Here is a 22842-nt window from a genome sequence, read left to right on the forward strand (position 1 = left end):
AGCCAACAAAAAATTTCGAAAAGAAAGAACAAGCAGTGACCTGCAACATGCCAAAGACATGCCATGCTGCATGCATTCAACACATGGCTGTCGGGTTTTTGTAGCATCACTGTTTTCCTATTTTAATAATTCACTGAGATTCATTGCTATCACCATTATTTTTCCATCTGCTTCTTCGATCCAAATTAGTTAACTGTCTTTTTCATTTTATTATTGTTAGTATTATTATGGTTAGCGTATGGATTATAGGTTAAATCAGTTCAAAGTAACAGAAGGTTTTCAAAAATCAAAATGAACAACTAGAAATAGAGATATTAGTATTAAATGACAACTTTGGTTTTATGATCATGGCATTATATCCTGAACTTGTAATGTACATTTAGTTATTTTTTCCTTTTTAATAGTATAATATTATAAATTAATACTTTTTTAAGCTATTTATCTCTTTATTGTCCAACTAATGTGTAACAACTATTTTTAAAAGCTTTTGGTATGAGATTGAGGAGTGGTATATAACATTAAAAGTAGTCAAAAACTTTAAAATTAAAAAAAGTTTGAAGAAATCAAATAATGATTAGGGGTAGTTACCATTAGGTGAAACACAAAGAAAGTTATGATTGAAAAACAGATTGGACAAAAGTTGATTTAACTCCTACCTCAATCAATAATTCAATAAGAAATCTTGAAAAAATTGAAGTTATGATCAAAGTTTAACAACTAAACACAATAATGATTTCATGTACGAGAAAAAAAAAAACAATTGAGATAGAAAAAATTATCCATTTTTCTAAATGCTTTGCATCATTGGCCAAAAGAAGGAAAAAAAACACTTGCATTATGAAGTATAGTAAATTTCATGTACTCGAGCATTTAATTCATTAATTAGTGTCTGAATTCCCTGTCTAAAGATTAGAGTTCAAATCTCCTTTACTCCAATTATAAAAAAAAAGTATAATAAATTCCATCTACATCTTTGCCTTGCAATCTTTTTTCAAAAATTAATCTAATCTTATGTAGATAAGTTCTATTATCAAAAGAGATTATATTTTTAATTTTTTTCTACCCAAAAAGTTAAATTGATAAGGTGTGTAACGTCACCACTAATAAGTCACCCAGGACTCCTATATCTACCTATGTGGAATTTTTGAAAGCACCTTGCTTATTTTTTTCTTAAGTGACTTATAAGCGATGGTGCTACACACTCATTAAGTTAACCTTTTGAGATTTATGGCTCTACCTGCAGCGTTTCTTTTCGCTGGATGCATATTATCTCGACAATGTTGGATTCATGTCCACGTGAGAACCGTGATATCTTCTCTCACTTCAACAAGGATCTATTGTCCTCGGTGGCACATTGCTAGTACTTAGAGTCCGATACTAATTGTCACAATACACACCAACCTTTGTTAGGTATTATCCGCTTTGGCTTTTTGGCTTCACGATTTTGTCTTTACGATGTGGGATTTATGTCCACGTTAGGACCGCGACATCCTCCCCCACTTCAACAAGGGTCTATTATCCTCAGTGATACATTATTTAGTATTTAGAGTCCATTCTGATACCAATTGTCACGGTCCACATTAATCCTTGTGAGGTATTGTCCGCTTTAACCTGATGGCCTCACAGTTTTGTCCCATAAAATACGCCTCACAAGTTGAAAATGGTGTGAACCCTTATATTTTCAGTATCATTCTAGTACATAGCTAATGTGGGACTCATGATTTTCTTTTCTAAGAATATGACATCCATCTTTACTCCGCGCTGAAAGTTCTTTTTAATGTAAAATTTTGTGGCTCTACTCACTGAAAGCTCATTATCTCGATGATGTAAGATTTACATCCACAAGAGAACCATTATACTTAACATTTCAAGAAAAAAGTAGGTAAGGTACTTTCAAAAATTTCATATTAAACAAGTAAAGGAGCCTTGAGTGATTTGTGATGGCATTGCACACCCCATAAGATTAGCTTGTTGGAAGAGTAATGATCTCGTAACATAAAACTCTAGTTAAAAAGTATAATATTAAAAAAAAGGTTAAAACCACTAAGATATATGCTATATCTATGGTAAAATTTAACATTAAAAAAATTATAAGCTTATAAAATTTAACATTACAAAAATTACATACTTGTAGCAAAGAATAAATACTCTGACAAAAGATAGTAGTACTAGTTGTTGACACAAGGTCAAAGACGTGTGCTGCCATACGATACTTCGCATATTTTACAAACAGTGAAAAAAGAAGAATAAAGTTTACTGCCAAATTCCAAAATACTCCGTAGTCAACACAAGTAATCAACAAGCAACCTTGTTTGACTCGCAGCCTTAGTCATATCTCTTTTGACCATCAAATATTTTTTTCTTTTCTTTTTTCACTTCAGTCATCCGATCAAGTGGCCAAGAATCACGATGCCCAAATATCTAAAAACCCTGTCCTTTGACTGCGTCACATCACCTGTGATCTTGACACGTGTCGGTTGTAATGGTGGTAAATCTGGAGTACGTCCCGATACATCTACATCACCGTGTGTGACCTGAGGTAGCTGCGGGTCCTGACGACTGAGATTTAGTGAGGGGTCCTTGGATAGTGCTGATATCAGCGTATAGCTGGATGTACTGAATCCTTACTACCGAACAGCATCCCGGGGGATCTTTTTGGTCCCGCTAAATCGCAGAAGATATTGTGATCTGTACGAGCGAAGCCTTGGGCAGCTTAGCTCCGCCGCAACTGCATGGTCAGCAATGAGGTTGTCTCAGCATCCCTTGCCACGTGTTATGTCACAATGGTAAGTCAGTACCCGGACTTACTACTTGTTTGGTAGCTTGACTTTGTAAGACATCAATCATCTTACAACTGCCGTACCCTTTCAACTTCTTCTTTTATTCTAGTAATATAATTAAAAAATCCATCCAAAAACCAAATTAAAAATAAAATTTTAATATGCATTGGAAAAGCAATAAAGAAAATTCTATTATATTTCTTCAACAAACAAAAATTAGTTTAAGATATTTTATATAGAATTATAACTTTAAATTCCTTTTAATATAAGAAATTTAATTTTATAAAATTTTTATTATCATATTTAAAATCGATTCAACACAATTTAATCATTACTACTCGCACAAAAATTGTTGCTTAACTCTTAATCACCCTTGCCATTTAGCCAAGTCTATAAGTCAAATTTGATATGCTTCCATGACTGAATAAAGATAAACTAATAATGAGGTCATGTTGGAGCTTTAACATGCAAGCCATCAATGGGAATTAACTTAAGAAATTAACTAAAAAGTACCAATCGAGTAGGCGAAGTTGAAGTCATGACAAATAAAAGTCTATTTTATAATTTTGTGCAATGTGTTTAATTTTATATTATAAAAAAATTAATTTTTAAATTAAAAAATTTTAATGATAAGAGTGAATTAATAAAAACAATTTATTAGATATGTGATATAAAATTATGAAAAAGATATAGCACCAAATGCAAATAGATAATTTTTGTTCAACCATGATTGGTGTAATTTATATTGACTTAAAGTTTTGTTTGATTGATATTTTCGTTATTAATTTTTCTTATCTTTTAAGTGTTATTTTTTTACAAAAAATAAATATGAAGTAGACAAAATTTTAATTTTTAAAATTTGCTTACAAGACAAAAGACGTCCTTCCATTGATCGAAGAAAGTGAATATAATATAGAGATTGCTGACAATGAATTAAAACAAGGTAGTAAATATAATCAGATAAAAGTATCATTAATCTTATATCATGTTATTTATGTTATTAATTCATAGTTGTAAAACAAGGAAAAAAGCATTACCTAGTTTTATTTATATTTTCTTGAGCCGGCCAAAACCCATGATCCGTTGATGTTGTCGAATCATTCAACATTTTGACTTCAACTTGATCCAGCTTTGAAGGGCATTAAATTCCAAGTTACTAAAACATGCGTACCGGCACTACAATAAATTTGGATTTTAACTAAATTTATTAAGTGTAACATATTTTTTATGCAATAAAATTTTAAAATGCAATGTCACTTAAATTTGACATAATATGTGAAAAAAAATTTAAATTATTTAATAAAAATTTAATTTAATTTATATATTTTTATTATATTTAATTAAAAATTATATTTTTATTTTAAATTAAATAATTTTTGATGATCAATAATTGATTAATTGTGATCAGTTAAAATATTATTTATTATTTTATATTTATATTATATTGATGTGAAGAGTGAAAATGTAACATGTTATCGTCATGTTATGTGATATAATATAATAAATGATATTTTGATTAATAATAATTAATTAAGTTATAAAAACGTATTTGATTTTAATAATAAATTTTATTAGAGTTTGATTAAAATAAAAAAAGTTTAATTAAAATTTTTAAAATATTATATAAAAACTAAAATTTATAAAGATTTGACTGTAACGAGGATTCATGCATGAAACAACCCTAAGTGGAGCACTCGTGCTGCCTCCTGGACGTGGAAAAACCAAAACAATAACGAAAATGGCGGGGCGGCATGGGGAAGGCCTTACACGTGTTTCTCGAATTCCATCTTCCTCACTCCTCGCCGTCCTTTTTTATCTCCTGAAGCAGCCCCCTTTTAAAAAAATAAAAAAAAAAAATACAAAGGAAAGAAAAGAAAAAGATTAGTTAAATTTACAGTGCTCGAGGCCAGCAGCGATTCATGTGCAGGTAATTAATGGCCGTTTCGAAGTTCCAAGAGACGATCTTTTCCCGTATCAGTTTGGACGAAGGGTACGGACACACACCACTACTTACTCGAGAATTCAATGGTGCATGGGTTTCCATTTGCTCTCTATTCAGCTTATGTCCTTTTACTTAATATGCCTCAATGGGTGGTCGGCTCCAGTGATGCTATATTAATACTGCAGTTTTTGCTGAAGACTTTTTCTACGACATATTTTAAAATTAATTAAAATATTATTATTATGTTTATATAAATACATAAATAATAATTTGTCAATTTCGAATCATGAATTTTATCATGTATTGTGATATTTGGATTAGTTTACTTTTGAGATTGGATTGTTTTGTTTATTGTGTCATTCGAGTTTTGAATTGTTTTAAATTAGACTAAAAAATTTATGTTCAATTAAAAAATATGTGATCAAATAAAAAAAAGTTTATTTGATCATAACCCAATGAAAGTAGCTAGCAATTTTGCATATTAACTATGTTGTGATTTTCCTTAATTCGAACTTCAAAGTTTTGTTCATCAGCCACCAAAGATTTTTCCTGTGGTTAGATCATGAAGAGGGCGCTTTTGTCATACAACTTGTTTACCTTTTCTTTTTCCTCCATTTTGTTCAAAAGGAGTGTAGTATTAAATTCTAAGAGTATTTTTTATGTTCTTAATTGTTGAATGGGTCATCTTTATCCATTAACCCACTGACCTTAAATCCCCCAACAATCTTGGGCCAGTGTACTTTGGTGGAGATCATTCCAATTGTCTACCACAGATGAGACAATGGAGAAACTTCTTACCAGTTTTACCACCCACCTTCGACCTTTTCCAACAATCTGAAAAAAATCAAACTCATTCCATTTTTCCTTTGGGAACAATTCATTTCCTTTCAAATTAAAACAAAACCCAAAGTTGAATACTAGGAGGGAGGGGCCATTGGCAGATCAGGTTCAACCTAAGTGGTCACCCAAAGAAAAGAATTCTTTCATTTCAAAATTTGAAAACCTTTCCAAGTCATAGCTCACAATCATTGTTTTGAGTTTAAATTGGCTTGGCACCCAAGGTTTTCTATCCCTCTCATGAGATTAATCCTCAGAACCCATCTTTTCCAACTGAAATTTTGCATGACTTAGAAGTATTTCAAGACTCCTAACTAACCCTGTTGAATTAATTTCATGTTGCTTGCAACTCAAAGTTTCTAAAAAAACTTAAAACTTGTGTGTTAATCTTCCAAACCTTAAGCAAATATGATATTTGTCTCATTCAACATTGATATCTTTTGGGACCATGTTTTTCTCCTTTTTGGTGGCCTATCCTTTAAATTATGCTTTGATTATTTCTTTCACTTAGCAAAAGAAAACAAAAGGAATTTGCTTTCATTCATGTGGCAGTTTGTTTATTTATCTTTTCCATTTGGCAGCTCAACTGCGCCCAAAATATAATTAGAAGCAATCAATAAAGTGCTTGAAGATTTTGATTACTGTTTTAGTTTAGATTGAATTATTATATATCAACCCAACAACTTTCTTATAAGTTTTACTTTAAAAAGGGGTGTATGTTAATTTCAAAGTTTTGATTAATTAAAGAGCAACCCCACTTACACGTATTTGGTTTTAACTTTTTCCATATAATACTGAATGATTTCTTTTTTCTTAATTAATACCCTATGAATGATTTCTATTCCGATTAAGGATTAAGTTGTTTATTTTATCCAGTAAAATTATAAAAAATATTTTCAAATATAAATAAATAAGTCAATTTTGAATTAAAAGTATTTTTGATAATTTTTGTATCAAAATTAAAAACTTGGTTTCTATGGAAACAAAAGTTATTCACGAAATACTAATTGAAAATAAAAAAACCACGCAACGCGAATTGAAACAATTACAAAATATTATATGAAAAAAGTTGAAATCGATGGTATTTATTGTTATTCAAAATTGAGATACCAAAATCTTTAATTGAGGGAAGAAAAATCATGGAAGAAGAATTTGGTGGGAAACCCATGTAAGGAAAAAGGTGAGAAACGCAATTCTTGGGAGTAAGCTTTTGGGTGGGGGTTGTCCATTGTATTTGCATATGCATAATAAAGATGTTGTTTGATCATTGCAAATCATTAGGGGAAACTTAAAGCACACATTGTTTCCAAAAGCTAAAGCTCATGGTTTTCTTCTCATTTCTTTTACTTAATATAATTCTTTTTTTTAATTATTTTTTATTTTGAGCAGGCTCCTCTTGTCCCCTCAAGCTTCATATAGAAGCTGCCTAACCAAGCCATGGTGCAAGAGTTTCGAGATTAAGCAGATCTGCCTGCTACAATGTGTTCGTGCAAATGATACATATAGCTCAAATCTATAGCTATAAAAGTTAACTCGTTAAAAGAAAATCTTTTTTGCGAAAAACCCTTTAATAATAAATTTAATAAATTTTAATTATTTAAATAAATTGAGAGAAATATTTTTGATTATTTGAATCAATGTATAAAAAAAATTTTCATGAATCATCTTTAAAATTTTTTGGGAGAGAGAAGGGTTGAGGGATAGGTTAAAGAGGGTGAAAAGTCTGTTTTTGAGAAATTGTCTTATCGTTTTAGAAGGTTTATGACAATTTTCTTAAATCAAGGAATTTAATTTTTGTTGATACGAAAATTTTTTACATCCATTATTGTATTTCTTTCATGTCAAATATGAGAAAATAATCCTTTTTTCTTTTTTTTTGAAAAGCATTGTCATGCTAATGCTGTCCGAACACATAGCTGGTACTATGATGCGAAACGGGCTTTAAGACTTTAAGATCTTCTTTGGACTTGTGTTTACGAGCCTAATTAAGTAACAAATGGTCTCATCCTTGTCCATGGACGGCCCAGATTCACAATAAAAAAGAGAGGATATTAGCCCAGTACTAACCAGGCCCAAAATGGGCCCAATATACTCCGAGATCCGACCAAGACCGTTAAATATCGCTTACGTGCTAGCAAGGCCTGGAATCCCGAAAAAGAAAATGGCGGCTGCGAAAATCAAAGACAAGCAGAGTACCCTTCTCTCTCTCTCTCTCTCAAATCTAAACGATAAAAAATTCATTAAAATTGAATTCCAAATTCGAATTTCACAATAATTGAGCTCATTTTCTTTTATTTTGTTTTTGATTATTTTTTATGTGTTTCTTTCTCAGCTTCTGCCAAAAGAGTGGCTGTCGTTGGCGCTGGTGTAAGGTACTACTTCGAATTTTACATTCCCTTCATTTCTTCCGGTTCTAATTTTTTGTTTGATTGTTTTTGACAATTTGATTGGAAGGAAAATTGCTGCATCGATGAGCATAAAGTTGAAAAATTTTAATGTTACGAGCTGATTTTTGTTTTGAAATTTGGAAGTGAGCTTTTCTTTCAACTAATTTTAAACGCATTTTATATTTTCTTTGGGACAAATGGACTATAATCAAGTGGACTCGCGGCGGCTTACAAGTTGAAATCACATGGTTTGAATGTTACGATGTTTGAAGCTGAAGGAAGGGCTGGAGGGAAGTTAAGAAGTGTTTCGCAGGAGGGTTTGATATGGGATGAAGGAGCAAATACAATGGTAATACTCTTTTATTTATTTTTTTATTTTTTTTTTAAATTTGGCTATAATTGCTTGTTTAGTTAAATAGATGGCGAATGTGGGTTGAAGTTTTAAAATGTAATGATGGTGTTGGTGTTGACACCAACTTTTAACTGATTAGTGCAGACTGAAAGTGAGATTGAAGTGAGAAGTTTGTTTGATGATCTTGGTATTCGGGATAAGCAGCAAGTTGTAAGTATAACTATAGCTATATCTTATGCATTTTTAAATGCTAATTTAGGAGTTATTAGTTGTGAGTTCATGCTTCAATACCACATTCTTTGCAAGTTTTCTGGTTACAGTTGAAAGCCTGGAAGCTACTTTTTTAAATAACTTGATTATTGGTGGCCTTTTGCAGCCGATCGCACAAAAGAAGCGGTATATTGTGAGAAATGGGGTGCCTGTATTAGTATGTTTTGCTTGTTCCATCTTTACTGCTATTTGAGTTTACATCTTATCCCAGTGAGACTCTTCACACCCTAAGATAGGTTGGTGTCTGGATCTGACTTTGTTCACAAACTCTACTTGATTTTTTCGTGCTAGATTCCCTCAAATCCCATTGCACTAATCACAAGCAACATTCTTTCAGCAAAATCAAAGGTTTGTTTATCAGAACTATTTTGGGTGCATCCAATGGATAAAAATTTTGGGTGTCTTATTTTAATCAATTAGCATACCATATTAGTTAAGCATGCAGGCTTTTGTGATATTATTTTAAGTATTGGTCGTGTGAAACTTTCTCATAACTTGAATCAACTAAAAGTGATATTGTAAAGCGGAGCTTACGTGGCTTCCTTTCCTCATTTTGCTTTTGTTCACATGCATTTGTTTTTGAAATAGTTATGATAGGCCTATATAGTTGGGGATTTGCTTTTGCAGTTTCAAATTATTTTGGAGCCTTTTTTGTGGAAGAAAAGTGACGCTTCAAAAGTATCTGATGCTTATAATCTGGAAAGGTGATAAACTCAATCCAGGTTTTCATAGTTATTAACATGCTTTTGTTCATCTGTTTCTCTTGCTTGTTGCTGCTTGATGTCTTGTTTCTTTACTGTATATTTTCAATTTTTACGCAGTGTGGGTGGATTCTTTCAGCGACATTTTGGGCAAGAGGTATGCTTTACTTTCTAATTCATTTTTAGCCCATGCTCTATCTTCCCAATCATAATGCCAAATATAACCCTTTATTTATTTATTTTTTTAACTTGGGTTCTGCATTGACTTCTGGAAACACTGATATTTAATGGTCTTGGGAAAAGAATTGCAAAAGATTGATGCCTTTGATGTCCATTTACTTATTGGTTCTATGTTATAAGGTTGTGGATTACCTCATCGACCCATTTGTTGCTGGGACCAGTGCTGGAGATCCTGAGTCTCTTTCTGTGAGTAATGCCTCATATCTTTGGACTAATCTGTTCAAGTCTTATGGAAGGAAGTATCAACCCGACTTTCCTTCTATATATATTAATAATTAGTGTGTCCGGCTACTTTCATGAGCTATGGCATTTAATGAGTTGTGAACTGGATCTTGTTGTTGATGGTTCATTATCGTTTTTTCGTAAATGTTGTTGATCACCTTGTCATGGTTAAAACAGATGCGCCATTCCTTTCCAGAGCTATGGGATCTTGAGAAAAGGTATTTCTTTTGTAACTTCTCTTCTATTCCTTTACATGAATTTTGCTGAATAAATTGAAAAATTTTCCTTTCAATCATTGAATTTGGCTTTGATGTCAATTTGTTTGCTTTGTCCTAGAGCCATTAAACTGCTAACCCTAAACTTAGGAGGAATTATAGGAAATTATTATTACTTTCCCAAGGCATTGGAAGACTGATCAGACATTATTACAAATACGACCTTGATACACTTTGCTTTTTCATTCTCTCTAAATTTCTGTATTCCTAGATCACTGCTGATGAAATCATGATGGGGGGCCTATTTTTTCAGTTTTGTGGTACTTCTTTCGCAATTTTAGAGCATTCTTTACATGTACAAACACTTGGTTGTGATACTCAATTCATAATTTTTGCCTATATGATATTTGTTAGAAGTTAGAATGAGCACATTAAAATTTGGACTAGGTGTATTGGTACTTCTACCCAAGATTGCCACTAATGTGTGTTAAAGAACTATATCTGGCTGTCAATTATTATGAATTGCCATTATTAGGATGCATTATATTCTTAAAAATAGTTAAGGTTTACTGCAATTTTAGTAGTGAATGAGCTATTACAGTCCCTTGAAAACTAAATAATGTCAATGGCATTCTTTCTTGTCAGGTTTGGCTCTATCATAGTTGGAGCAGTTAAATCTAAATTATCTGCCAAAAGGGAAAATCGTGGAGAAAGAAAAACTTCAGAGAAAAGGAAGCCTCTGCCCGGCCCATTTTCCTTTCAGGGCGGAATGCAGGTAAATGACTGATGGATAACTTTTTCTGCTCAAGAATTGTATTCGAAGTTCCTTGTGTGAAGATTGCTCCCTTCATCTATAAATGTAGGGATATATCTGAGTAATTGAATCTTTCTGCTGCCATAAAATTTGTTTCCTTTTTCATATATATTTCTTCGTGTTGGATTGGATCAACTTCTGAGACACTGTTTGACACATTTGAGCTTAATTTCTTTACCTTGGATGTTGCTCTGAGTAAAGCTTATTATCTTTATGTCACTTGCAAGGATGCTGTTTTACTTGATCTATTTAGCAGATTTAGATTTCCTATTCATTATAGAATTTACATATGGCACTGTTTTTACATCTTACAGTTCAATTCAATGTTCTTTAATAAAGATTATTAATCTTGCATGTTTCCCCCCATGGACATGTATTATTTTGGTACTGTTTTTTTGTTCTTTTACTTTAGAGAGAGCTTTATCTGAATTATCATGTAGAACCTTTTTTGACATACTTGACATAGTTTGACGGTTTGAGACATTAGGCAAGTTTACTTCTTCAAGTTGTACTATGGATAATGCCTGGAAAAATTTTCTGTGAAATGTATTCTAGAACTTTTCTATGACAGCTGTTACACATATCATGGAATTTGAACATTGCTATTGGCAGTTGTGGAAATATTTAACAAAAATCTCCATATCATTTGTATTTGCTATGTGAAAATGACAGCAATTTAGTACTTAATTCCGGCCACTTGTTTGCTTGCCCATTCCTTATCCTTCAGATTTTATTAGAGTTACAATTTTTATCAAAAGAAAGGTTACAGTGTCTGTTCTCTAAGCTTTACTTAAATGTGTTATTTCCTTTTCTTTTAGCATCAATAACTTGAACCTGATCTGGTCTTTTTAACTGATACTCTCATGATAATGCTGCAGACTTTTATCAATTAAATATGGTCCTTTATTTCTGGATGGCTTTTGCAGACACTTACTGATATGTTGTGCAAAGATCTTTCCAAAGATGAGCTTAAACTGAAATCAAAGGTTTTATCGTTATCTTACAGTCATGATGGGAAGTCTACATTAGAGAATTGGTCTCTCTCTTATGCTTCTGATCGTGACAAGCGCTCACAAGGTTCATCTTTTGATGCTGTAGTAATGACGGTTAGTTGGACTCCGTTTAGTAGTCAATTAAACTGTAGTAATTTTTCTTATTTGCTGCTGCAGAAAGAACATGTTGTGCGTTGACATGCATTTATGTTATGCTTTATGCTTATTTGTCCAAAGATATCATTGTTAACAAAAAGGTTCTTGTTTATTGCAGGCTCCCCTGTGCAACGTTAAAGAAATGAAAATTATGAAAGGAGGAAAGCTTTTTCCATTGAACTTTATCCCACAGGTATTTGCTTCTTCAATAGGAAAATCCTTACATTTAGATTGTGCCAGTTTACTTGTCAATTTCCATCGGATAACACAAATATTGTTGATTTATGAATGAGCAAAGGTACTTTTAATATCAGTTTAAGTTTATAGTCATTTTCTCTTGCCATCTAAAATGTAGGTGAGTTATATGCCACTATCCGTTATAATTACCACCTTTAAGAAGGAGAATGTCAAGAAGCCCCTAGAAGGATTTGGAGTTCTTGTACCTTCAAAGGAGCAACAAAATGGCTTAAAAACTCTGGGTAATGCTTGGCTATGGTACAGTGCATTAAAATGAACTTTAATTTTTTTTTTCCTTAGTGTGTTCATTGTATGTATTCACTCTCTGCAGGTACACTTTTTTCATCTATAATGTTTCCAGATCGTGCACCTAATAATTTGTATCTCTATACTACGTTTGTTGGGGGAAGTCGAAATAAGGAGCTGGCAAAAGCCTCAACGTATTGAAAACTTCGTTGGTTTATTTCTTTACCATACTTTTCTTACTTCATTGTATGTAAATTTGTTTTGCTAATAATTTTCATTGTTAATCATTGTTTTAGAGATGAGTTGAAGCATATTGTTACTTCTGACCTTCGGCAGTTGCTGGGAGTGGAGGGAGAACCCACATTCTTGAAGTACATGAACCATAACCTTAGCATTTTATTTTTTGTTACTGCTACTGTCTAATTGTAAAAATTTTGATAGTTATGTATGAGGTGTTTTGAATTAAAATGTGTAGCTGCATACATGATCTGACAACTTGAAATTTCCTAATGACAGTCATTTCTACTGGAGCAAGGCATTCCCGTTATATGGCCGTAACTATGCTTCAGTCTTGAAAGCAATTGAAAAGATGGAGACAGATCTTCCTGGATTCTTCTATGCGGGTAACTAACTGCGCTTTTACTTGGAAGTTTCTAATGTAATAACTCATTCACCTCAATCCTTTCCCACATAAAGAGTTTGACTATGCAAACACGTTATGAAATCCCAACAAAAACCTGGAAGACGTTGACTAGAGATTTTCGTTGCTGTCAACTGAATTCAGCGCATTTTCAACTTTCCTAACAAATGAATAAATATTGTATTCTACTGAGTGATGTAGAAGTTTAGATCTGATGTACTGATTGTTCCACAGAAGTGCTTTTGTCTGAATATAAAACGCCAAACAGGCACCATAATCAGTTTTTATAATCTTTACTTGTGTGAACTGTGTTGCTAGGTAACCACAAAGGCGGATTATCAGTTGGGAAAGCGATTGCCTCTGGGTGCAAAGCAGCTGACCTTGTAATCTCATATTTGGAATCTTCACATCAGAAGCTGCTCAAAGATTGAACGCCATCGAAGCAGGAATGATACTGTCTGTTAAGCATGAATGTAATCTTTCTGGTTTCTGCTTGAAATGGGCATCTATTCACAGAATGCTCAAACTATTTTCTAGAACAAACATTCAGCTATTATATAGTAACAAAATAGCAAGTCAATCTATTTTGATTAATCTGCCTTCTGGTTACTTAATGTTAGTTGGTATTTGTTGTTCATATGATTTAATGACATGATTATATAATAGTTCAGATGGTTATATCATCAAGTCATGTGACAGAGCATGAAAGTGAAGGAGGAAAAAATTCACTTCACCTATTACATGGTCGCGTGTCATGTTACGTGGATAAAAAATGTCAATTGAGATCGAGTCTGATGGTCGTATTTTTTGTTACGGACTAAGGATTCGTGTGGATATAATAAAAAAATTAAACATTTTTTGTTATATAAGAGAAAAATTAGAATGTTTTAGTATAAACAAAAAAGGAAAAGTGGGCCTGGGTTTATAAGTCACGAATTAATAATGTTTAAGTCCATGGAAATAGACAACAACCATTGTACCTATTTTCTCAAGGCCCAATCAAACTATTTGCTTTCCTCAGGGCCCAAACCAGCCATCCGACAACCAATTCTGTTTCGGGTGCTAACCGAAGACCAACGAACTTCTTAATCCAATCGAAAAGTCAAACGTTACCACCAAAGAGGAAAAAACGAAAATCGAAATCCACTTCCCACAGTTACTCTGGGATCAGGGATAGCTTCCATTGTCACCCACATCACCGTCGTCGATGCTGCTCTTTCCTCTTGTTCTGTTTCCCTTCCTTCTCCTCCTCCTTTACTTCATCGTCCGTCCCCGCCCCGTCAACATCCCTATCAAAAACCGCCACGTGTTCATTACAGGCGGGTCAAGCGGCATCGGGCTAGCCTTAGCCCACCAGGCCGCTTCCCAGGGAGCCCGTGTCTCCCTCCTAGCCCGCTCTCTTAGCAAGCTCGAAGAAGCGAAACAATCAATTCGACTTTCCTCCGGAGTTGACGTTTCGATCTTTGCTGCTGATGTTCGTGACTACGACGCCGTTCAGAAGGCGATCAACGATGCCGGGCCCATCGATGTGCTGGTGGTTAACCAGGGTGTTTTTGTGCCTCAGGAGCTGGAGAAGCAGGGATTGGAGGAGGTCAAGTTTATGATCGATGTGAATTTGATGGGAAGTTTTAATGTCATCAAAGCTGTTTTGCCGTTGATGAAGGAGAGGAAGGACCGTGGGCCGACCTCCATTGCTCTTATGTCTTCCCAAGCTGGTCAGGTCAGTAACCAAATCATTGAGTTAGTTAGATTTATAAAAAGGGCATTGCATTTGAGTTATTTTTATTAAAGAAAAAAATGTTTTGGAAAAGATATGAATGCTAAAAAGTAGTAGTAAGTAGTAATATTAACAATATTTGTTTGAATTTTTTTTAATAAAATTGTTCTTTAGTTATGAAGGATTTCTTTTGCTGCTATAATTACTCGCATTTTGTAATTTGGAATATAGGTGGGGGTTTATGGTTACACAGCTTACTCCGCGAGTAAATTTGGGCTAAGGGGATTAGCAGAAGCATTGCAGCAGGAGGTTATTGCGGATAATATTCATGTCACTCTCATATTTCCACCAGATACTGACACTCCTGGTTTTGAGCAAGGTTTCAGACCCTTTTCTTGAATATCTTATCATATTAAAGTTTTAGCTGGATTGCTTTTTTGTAACCTATATTTACTGGTTATTGGCTTGCTGGGTTTTGTAAAGGTGTGAGATGTTATCATTCTGCGTTAGAATTAATCATTTTGAGTTATTTTGGATGTGAAGAATAAATTAGATTGGTTGACTTTGATGGTTTATTGAATACGATTGTAGCTATCAATCTAAACAGGCATAGAGAAGTTTACTGAGACGGTAGTTATTTTTATCATCGTATTGTTAGTATTTCTTCATTGATTCCAGTCCAATCAAAAGGTTTTTTTTTTCCCCTTTGAGAAGCATAAGTTGGAAGTATATTTGAAATGGGAATTGTTGACAAATTAAAGTATGTTGGCTTCTTCTTTCCTAACTCCAATTGTGTTTCTCAATAGTAAATTGGAGTATGAGATAACTATAGCTCTTTGTGTTGCACCTGAGCATTTGGCTCATTGGTTGGTGCATGATCTTTCTGCTTAAAGAGTAGGACTTGAATCTCCCTTCCCCCAAAGTCCAAAAGAAAAAACCTATAGCTCGTTGTGTTGCGTATCAGGCATTTGCATTTATTTACTAAAAGCTGACCTTTTGCAGAAAGTAAAGTTAGACCAGAGCTCACAACGATTCTAGCAGGCTCCTCTGGTTCAATGAAAGCTGATAAAGTTGCCAAGAAAGCTTTAGATGGCATCAAATCCGGAAGTTTCATTGTCCCTTGCAACTTTGAGGGGCAGATGCTTGCCATAGCTACTGCCGGTTTGTCCCCTCAAAGATCATTCTTGATGGCATTCTTTGAGGTGGCTTTTATTGGTATATGTCGTCTTGTAGCTTTATTTTTCCAATGGAACTGGTATGGGAGCATAGAACAGTGGCATGCAAAGAAGAAAGGTAAGCATGCAATAAAAGATTTGCCTATTTATAACCAGATGAAAAGATACATTGCCCACCTTATTGAACTTATTTTTGTCTATTTATTTATTTTTAATTTGTTTCTCTCATGTATAGTTGAATGGTCAAGAACTTGAGTTTTATTTAATATCAAGGCATAGCATTTAGTTTTAATTAAGGTGTTTAGATTTTTCCTCTTAGGAATTGAGGCTATGAGAATATTGTGTCAGACTGAATCAATCAAATATTGACGAAGTTAAACTTTTGGCGTTTCCAGTTCTTTCAAGAATTAGGAGTTTGCATGAACAAAGCCCCAAAGAGGTTTTTCCTCTGTTTCTTTATTAAAAACTTATGGTTGATGGCAATTTAAACTACAGCATTGTGTTTGGACAAGTTCAATAAGGTTGATAGTTTTAACTTTCAAAAAAAAAGAAAGGTCCATGGTTTTGTTTTCAAGTTAGATTCTTTGCTAAAACTTAAAATGATAGTTTTCCCCTTCTAAATCCTGATAACCAAAAAACTAAGATTGTTAGTTTTATAATATCAGCAGGGGTATCTGCTCATTGGTAGAAGGTGAAGACTATTACAAATTAGAATATGACTCATATTTCCTCTAAGCATACCATGTTTGTTTCAATAAGGAAAATGGCAATTAGGTACTAAGTGTTGAAGCTATGTCAAAAGTATCGTAGAATCGCTTTTTTTCAGACATTATATGACAGTATGAGCCTTTCTTTGGAAAAGGTGTAAGTGCTTGATTGTTTTATTGGACACAGTTTTTTGTGCATGAGTATTACTCCTTTTATTGTGTCAAAACTGTAAGGAGCAATAATGTCATTATAAAATGTTTTCTGTTGGGTTTCTTGATTTCAGAGAAATAGAATTCCTTGTTGCTTGATATGAGTCAGCATTGCTTCTTCTGTCATCTATTACTTACTCCTAGGATCAATTGGATGTGGATCTTCGGCTAATAACAAGTTTCAGCATTCAGCATTCAGAAACTGAAGCTCTCCCGTACTCTGCATCTAAGTTTCAGCACATTTCAACTAATGCCATGTTGATCTAAAGATCAGATACCTCAAAATTTTTACATTCCAACGTTCAAATTAGCTATTGCTAGAAATGAAATGTAGCCAAATTTTAATACAATGAAGAGCTGCAACAATTATATGTTTGCATTGGAAAGTTATAATGTGAATTCGAACTTTTTACCAGAATCTTGAGATGTTTCCAAGAATTACAAGTTTTAATAGAGAAAACTGCCTTCTTTCTCAATAACCAAAATTTGGATATTTGCTCTTTATTTAATCCATGTCATTTGAATCACAGCAACTATGGTTATTCTTGTTGTACAAGTATGTTCCTTGGCAGAGCTGAAAGTTAAAATGGGAAAGTAAGATATGAAGTTTTGACATAAACTTGGGTTTATTGTCCCTCACAGATCTATCTATCTTAGATTTTGTTAAAGAATCTGGAGAAGTCAAAGGAGTTGAAGTGCCCAGCTGCAGAAATAAGAATCTGGAAAAATTTTATTCACTCACATGCTTTGTACAAATGACCAACAACCCCTATTTATAGTTGGTTACAAGTATTACAGAGAAAACTAATTCCTTAACGAACAGAGTAAAAATTAGCAACTCCTAATAACTGCAGTAACAACTAATAAATTACTGTATAAAGTTAAAACTAAAGCACGTGTCTTTAACTTGAAAACTTATTCTGCTCACGTGCCTATCTTCTCCTTTAACACTCCCCCTCAAGAGGTGTGTGAATGTTATGAACACACATCTTGTTAAGTAGACTGTGGAACTGCTTTGGTTGCAAAGCTTTTGTAAACAAATCTGCTACTTGTTCATTACTTGATACATACATAGGCTTTATCATTCCTGCTACTATCTTTTCTCAGATAAAATGACAGTCAAGTTCAATGTGCTTCGTTCGTTCATGAAATATGGGATTTCTACAAATGTGAATGGCAAATTGGTTATCACAATATAACTTGACTGCACCTTTATGTTCAAAACCAAAATCTGCCAACAAGGAATGTATCCATATCACCTCACAGCAAACAGATGCCATTGAACGACATTATGCTTCTGTTGAACTTCGTGCTATCACAGATTGCTTTTTAGACTTCCAACTCACCAATGAGTTGCCAATGAATACACTAAAACCTGTTACAGATCGTCTAGTGTCAGGGCATCCAGCCCAATCACTGTCAGAATAAGCTGTGATGCATAATTCTGAATCTGCTCTCGTCAAGATCCCTTGTCCAGGTGCTAACTTCAAGTATTTCAATACTCTGTATGCTGCCATCATATGCACATGTCCAGGTTTATCCATAAATTGGGATAAAACTTGAACTGCATAAGTTATATCTAGCTTGGTAAAAGTAAGATATAACAGTTTCCCAATCAGCTGTCGATATAGAGTAGGATTAACTAGCTTTTCCTCAGCTTCTACTTTTCTCAACTTATGATTGTAATCTATAGGAGTTGAAGTTGGTTTAGTCCCCAACATACCATGTTCTTCAAGCAAATCCAATGTATATTTTCTTTGACATAAAGAAATACCTTATGATGATCTTGCAATTTCCAGCCCAAGAAAATATTTCAACTTACCAAGATCCTTCAATTTAAATTTCAAACTCAAATACTTCTTCACTTCATCAACAGCTTGTAAAGATGAGCTACCAATGATAATGTCATCCACATAAACCAGTAGTGCCACAAAATCTCCATTAGTAGTTGTCATGGTAAACAAGGAATAATCAGACTTCGATTGACTGAAACCATATTGAATCAATGAAGCTGCAAATTTAGAATTCCACTGCCTAGAAGCTTGTTTAAGTCCATATAGTGACTTATGCAAATGACACACCATCTTAGTTCCTGGTGCACACTCCCCCTGAAAATGATAACCTTGAGGAAAATCCATATAAACTGTTTCTTCCAGATCTCCATTTAGAAAAGCATTGTTGATGTCCAACTGAGACAAAAACCAGATCTTAGCTGTTGCAAGTGCCAAAAATACCCTTACAGTGGTATGTTTTGAAACTAGACTGAAGGTTTCTTGATAGTCAAACCCTTCCACTTGACTATAACCTTTGGCTACCAAGCATGCCTTATATCTCTCCACAATACCATCTGCATTGATTTTGATTTTATAAACCCATTTACACCCTATTGCATGACAATCTTTAGGCAAAGGTACCACATTCCATGTACCATTATCTTCCAAGGCTTTCAATTCACTTTGCATTGCATCTCTCCATTGAGAATAATGTACAACTTGGTGATAGAATTAAGGTTCAGGTATTTGAGATAATGAAGCAGTAAAAATTCTGTGTTCATTGGAAAGCCTACTACTGGACAAATATCTAGAAATAGGGTGTGCTGTAACAATATTACTCTGTGAAGAAAGATTATGATCATAAACCTCTAGATACTTTGGTGGATGTCTAATTCTACTGCTTCTCCTAAGTAATGATTCAAGAGGAATATTTGAATCAGTTTGTACAGGAATAATAGAATCAACATTAGGGGAAACAATAGGTACATTACCAGAAGACACATTGTCTGAAGATAATAAAGGAAAATGGGAATTAGTTTCAACATTATAAACTGAAAAAGATGATGAAGAAGGTTCAAATGATCCTGATTCAAATGATGAAGGACTATGAGAGGCAAAATTTTTATCAAAAAGATCAAGGAATTGAAAATTAGATTCATGCAGATCAGGTGTTCGAGGAAATTCAAATGATTGAACAGAATCAGATTTGGACTTAAAGGGAAAAACATTCTCATTAAAAATCACATTTCTTGATATGAGGATCTTATGTGCATCAAGATCATAAACTTTATAACCCTTAATACCTACTGGATAACCAAGAAATACACACTTAGATTCTCTTTTATCAAACTTTTTCCTTGCATGTGTCAATGTGGAAGCAAAACATAAACACCCGAACACCTTAAAATAATCATATGAAAACGGTTTATGGAAAAGAACTTCATAAGGTGTTCTGTTATGAATCACACTAGAAGAAATTCTGTTAATGATATGAGCTGCAATAAGAATTGCATCTCCTTAGAACTTTGTAGGTAAACCTGATTGAAACAGCAATGACCGGGATACTACAAGTAAAGTTTGATGTTTCCTTTCCACAACACCATTCTGTTGTGGTGTTTTAACACAAGATAACTGGTGCACAATACCTTTTGAAGCATAAAATTCAAGTAAATTGAATTCAGGGCCATTGTCAGATCTTATTTGCTTGATTGAAGTGTTGAATTGATTTTGAATCAAATTATAAAAAGAAGGAATGATTGACAAAGTATCTGATTTGACTCCCATTAAAAAAATCCATGTAAATTTGCTGAAATCATCAACCACAGTTAAGAAATAATGATGTCCTCCTGTTGTACATGTAGTATATAGCCCCCATATATCTACATGTACTATTTCAAAAGGAAATTTAGCATTTGGAACATGTTTCGGGAAATGTAGCCTTTTTTGTTTAGCCAAATGACAAACTTCACACAAAAAATCCTGCTCACAAGAAATTACAGGAAATTGATTATGAAGCAATTTTATTTTGTCAACAAGCACATGACCAAGTCTGTAATGCCACAGATCAAAAATCTTAGAATCTGTTTTACAAGTATTAATGGAAGAAGTAAATGGAATCTTTACAGTCTTATCAAAACTAAACTGCTTAAGGTATTGTGCATCTTGATTATTCTACATGAAGTAAAGCCCTGATGAAACTTCAGCAACCCCAATCACAGTCCATGTGTTGAGGTCCTGAATCACACAACATGAATCAGTAAAAAATATGAAATGATTTTTAGACTTTGTAAGTTGATTGACCGAAATAAGGTTGAACTTGAAATCAGGAACATGAAGAACATTATGAAGAGTTAACAAAGGATTTAGCTTAACTGCTCCTATATGTGTGACAACAGCTTTAGCATTATTTGGTAAATGAACAAACACATTACTCACTAACTTATATGACACAAAATTATCAAGGGAACATGAAATATGATCTGATGCACCTGTGTCCACTACCCAAGAATTGTGTTTAATCATGACATTGTTTACAAAGCATTGACTATTTGAATGTTGATACAAGGTATTGAAACAATGATGATCAGAAATAATACCTGTAAGAGCTGAATTAACCAAAGAATGCCTAGTCTGCTGAGTGTTTGAGAAATTACCACCAACACTGTCAGAATCGTTCTCTTTGATGAGTGCAAGTAGTTTTTGAAACTGATTCCTTGTAAAAGACATCTGGGACATAGTGTTAGATCCTAAACTTTCTTCTTGATCATTTTGAGTATCATTAGCAGCTGAGACACTGTTGACTGATGAACTCCCAGAATTTCCTTTCTTAAAACCGGCTTTATTCTTATTGAACTTAAAATCCTCTGGAAATCTGATCAACTTATAACATTTTTCCTTAAGATGACCTTTTTTCCCACAATGACTACACAACATATCAGATTTTCCTTTCTTCTTTCCATCAACTGTTGCCACCATAGCAGATGACTCTGACAAAGGCTGTGATTGAATTAGTAGCTTCCTTTGTGCTTCCTCCCTTAAAATCAAGTTATATGCCTTATTCAGAGTTGGAAAAGGCTCCATAATGATTATCTGAGATCTCAAGGCTGCATAAGACTCATTGAGTCCATTGAGAAATCGGAAAACCATGTTTTTTTGGCATTGATCAACATATTTCTTGCAACAATTCTTAGTACAGCCTCCACAAGCACAATGTGGCATAGGACGATAGTTTCTAAGTTCCTCCCAAAGACTATTCAACTCAAAAAAATACATGTCAACTGATTTAGTCCCTTGTGTAAGATTACAAAGAGAAAATTGCAAATTACAAATGTGAGTATCATCTAGTTGTTCAAACCTTTGCTGCAAAGTACTCCAAATCTCAGCAGCAGAGTCCATGTAAAAAACCGTTGAGGCAATAGATGGTGTAATGGACTCTAGGAGCCAAGCTACTATCAAATTATTACAACGTTTCCAAGGTACATACATCTTATCTGTAATTCCTGGTTTTTCAATCGATCCATCCAGAAAACCTCCTTTATTCCTTATGGATAATGCTAACATAAAAGAACAACTCCATGAAACATAATTGTTTGAGGTCAATTTTGGATTAATGACAACTAATCCATAATGACCAGTATGATGAAGGTAAAAAGGTGAATTAGTATCCTCTGTCTGTATTGTTACAGATCTCGGATTGGAAGAATTCTCAGAGTCCTCCATATGTTCTTCTTCAAGATTCAAGATCCAACTATCAAGAACTAAAACTGCTTTGATACCATGTTAAAGAATCTGGAGAAGTCGAAGGAGTTGAAGTGCTCAGCTGCAGAAATAAGAATATGAAAAAAATTTATTCACTCCCATGCTCTGTACAAATGACCAACAACCCATATTTATAGTTGGTTACAAGTATTACAGAGAAAACTAATTCCTTAACGAACAGAGTAAAAATTAGCAACTCCTAATAACTACAGTAACAACTAATAAATTACTGTATAAAGTTAAAACTAAAGCACGTGTCTTTAACTTGAAAACTTATTCTGCTCACGTGCCTATCTTCTCCTTTAACAGATTTACTGGAGTTTCTAACCTCACTTTGCTTAACAGAGAGGCTGCCGCCATAAATTCAGTAAAGAACCATGTAATATTTGCAAGTTTTTTTAACAGTTTGTCACCTCACAACTCATGTGTGTTGTGCCCAGAAAAAGGTGTCTCAGCGTCAAAGTTGGGTCA

General features: G+C 33.6%; 3 protein-coding genes across 4 annotated transcripts; 2 read left to right on the forward strand and 1 right to left on the reverse strand.

Annotated features, from left to right (window-relative positions):
• The first annotated feature begins 7699 nt into the window (after positions 1-7699).
• On the forward strand, positions 7700-13625 carry HEMG2 (Flavin containing amine oxidoreductase family). Of its 2 annotated transcripts, none has more exons than XM_018120333.2 (18): positions 7700-7751; positions 7892-7931; positions 8160-8295; positions 8443-8508; positions 8675-8725; positions 8860-8916; positions 9196-9272; positions 9390-9426; positions 9630-9695; positions 9906-9949; positions 10592-10721; positions 11687-11866; positions 12027-12101; positions 12264-12387; positions 12477-12585; positions 12688-12762; positions 12908-13014; positions 13350-13625. In XM_018120333.2, exons 1-18 carry the CDS (start codon positions 7721-7723, stop codon positions 13460-13462), a joined length of 1518 nt encoding a protein of 505 aa, XP_017975822.1. In that variant the 5' UTR covers positions 7700-7720; the 3' UTR covers positions 13463-13625. The 2 variants fall into 2 exon arrangements, with proteins under 2 accessions (XP_017975822.1, XP_017975823.1); XM_018120334.2 differs by having other exon boundaries at positions 9909-9949.
• A 503-nt stretch (positions 13626-14128) lies between these two features.
• LOC18600959 (3-dehydrosphinganine reductase TSC10A-like) lies at positions 14129-17258 on the forward strand. The gene is made up of 4 exons (XM_007031738.3): positions 14129-14751; positions 14980-15127; positions 15751-16041; positions 16915-17258. Exons 1-4 carry the CDS (start codon positions 14239-14241, stop codon positions 16920-16922), a joined length of 960 nt encoding a protein of 319 aa, XP_007031800.2. The 5' UTR covers positions 14129-14238; the 3' UTR covers positions 16923-17258.
• A 2086-nt stretch (positions 17259-19344) lies between these two features.
• Positions 19345-22332, reverse strand: LOC148763051 (uncharacterized). Its single transcript, XM_088805373.1, has 5 exons — positions 21210-22332; positions 20914-21110; positions 20789-20847; positions 20611-20662; positions 19345-20013 (listed from the first exon to the last, which is right to left on the reverse strand). The coding sequence occupies exons 1-5, from the start codon at positions 22330-22332 to the stop codon at positions 19345-19347; spliced, it is 2100 nt and encodes a 699-aa protein (XP_088661499.1).
• Between the last annotated feature and the right edge of the window lie 510 nt (positions 22333-22842).

Source organism: Theobroma cacao, chromosome 4 (genome assembly GCF_053813885.1).
Source record: "Theobroma cacao isolate CCN51 chromosome 4, ASM5381388v1, whole genome shotgun sequence".
Lineage (NCBI taxonomy): Eukaryota > Viridiplantae > Streptophyta > Magnoliopsida > Malvales > Malvaceae > Theobroma > Theobroma cacao.

What these genes read in the sequence shown, in the direction of transcription:
- HEMG2 (XM_018120333.2), top strand. Translation starts at nt 7,721, where the DNA reads ATGGCGGCTGCGAAAATCAAAGACAAGCAGA. An exon ending in CTATGGGATCTTGAGAAAAG is followed by an intron (nt 9,950 to 10,591) that starts GTATTTCTTTTG and finishes CTTTCTTGTCAG; the next exon opens with GTTTGGCTCTATCATAGTTG. An exon ending in CATTGAACTTTATCCCACAG is followed by an intron (nt 12,102 to 12,263) that starts GTATTTGCTTCT and finishes TCTAAAATGTAG; the next exon opens with GTGAGTTATATGCCACTATC.
- LOC148763051 (XM_088805373.1), bottom strand. Translation starts at nt 22,332, where the DNA reads ATGGAGGACTCTGAGAATTCTTCCAATCCGAGATCTGTAACAATACAG. An exon ending in TCATCAGGGCTTTACTTCAT is followed by an intron (nt 20,663 to 20,788) that starts GTAGAATAATCA and finishes GTGGCATTACAG; the next exon opens with ACTTGGTCATGTGCTTGTTG. An exon ending in TGCTTCATAATCAATTTCCT is followed by an intron (nt 20,014 to 20,610) that starts GTAATTTCTTGT and finishes GATTATTTTAAG; the next exon opens with GTGTTCGGGTGTTTATGTTT.
- LOC18600959 (XM_007031738.3), top strand. Translation starts at nt 14,239, where the DNA reads ATGCTGCTCTTTCCTCTTGTTCTGTTTCCCTTCCTTCTCCTCCTCCTT. An exon ending in TGTCTTCCCAAGCTGGTCAG is followed by an intron (nt 14,752 to 14,979) that starts GTCAGTAACCAA and finishes TTTGGAATATAG; the next exon opens with GTGGGGGTTTATGGTTACAC. An exon ending in CACTCCTGGTTTTGAGCAAG is followed by an intron (nt 15,128 to 15,750) that starts GTTTCAGACCCT and finishes GACCTTTTGCAG; the next exon opens with AAAGTAAAGTTAGACCAGAG.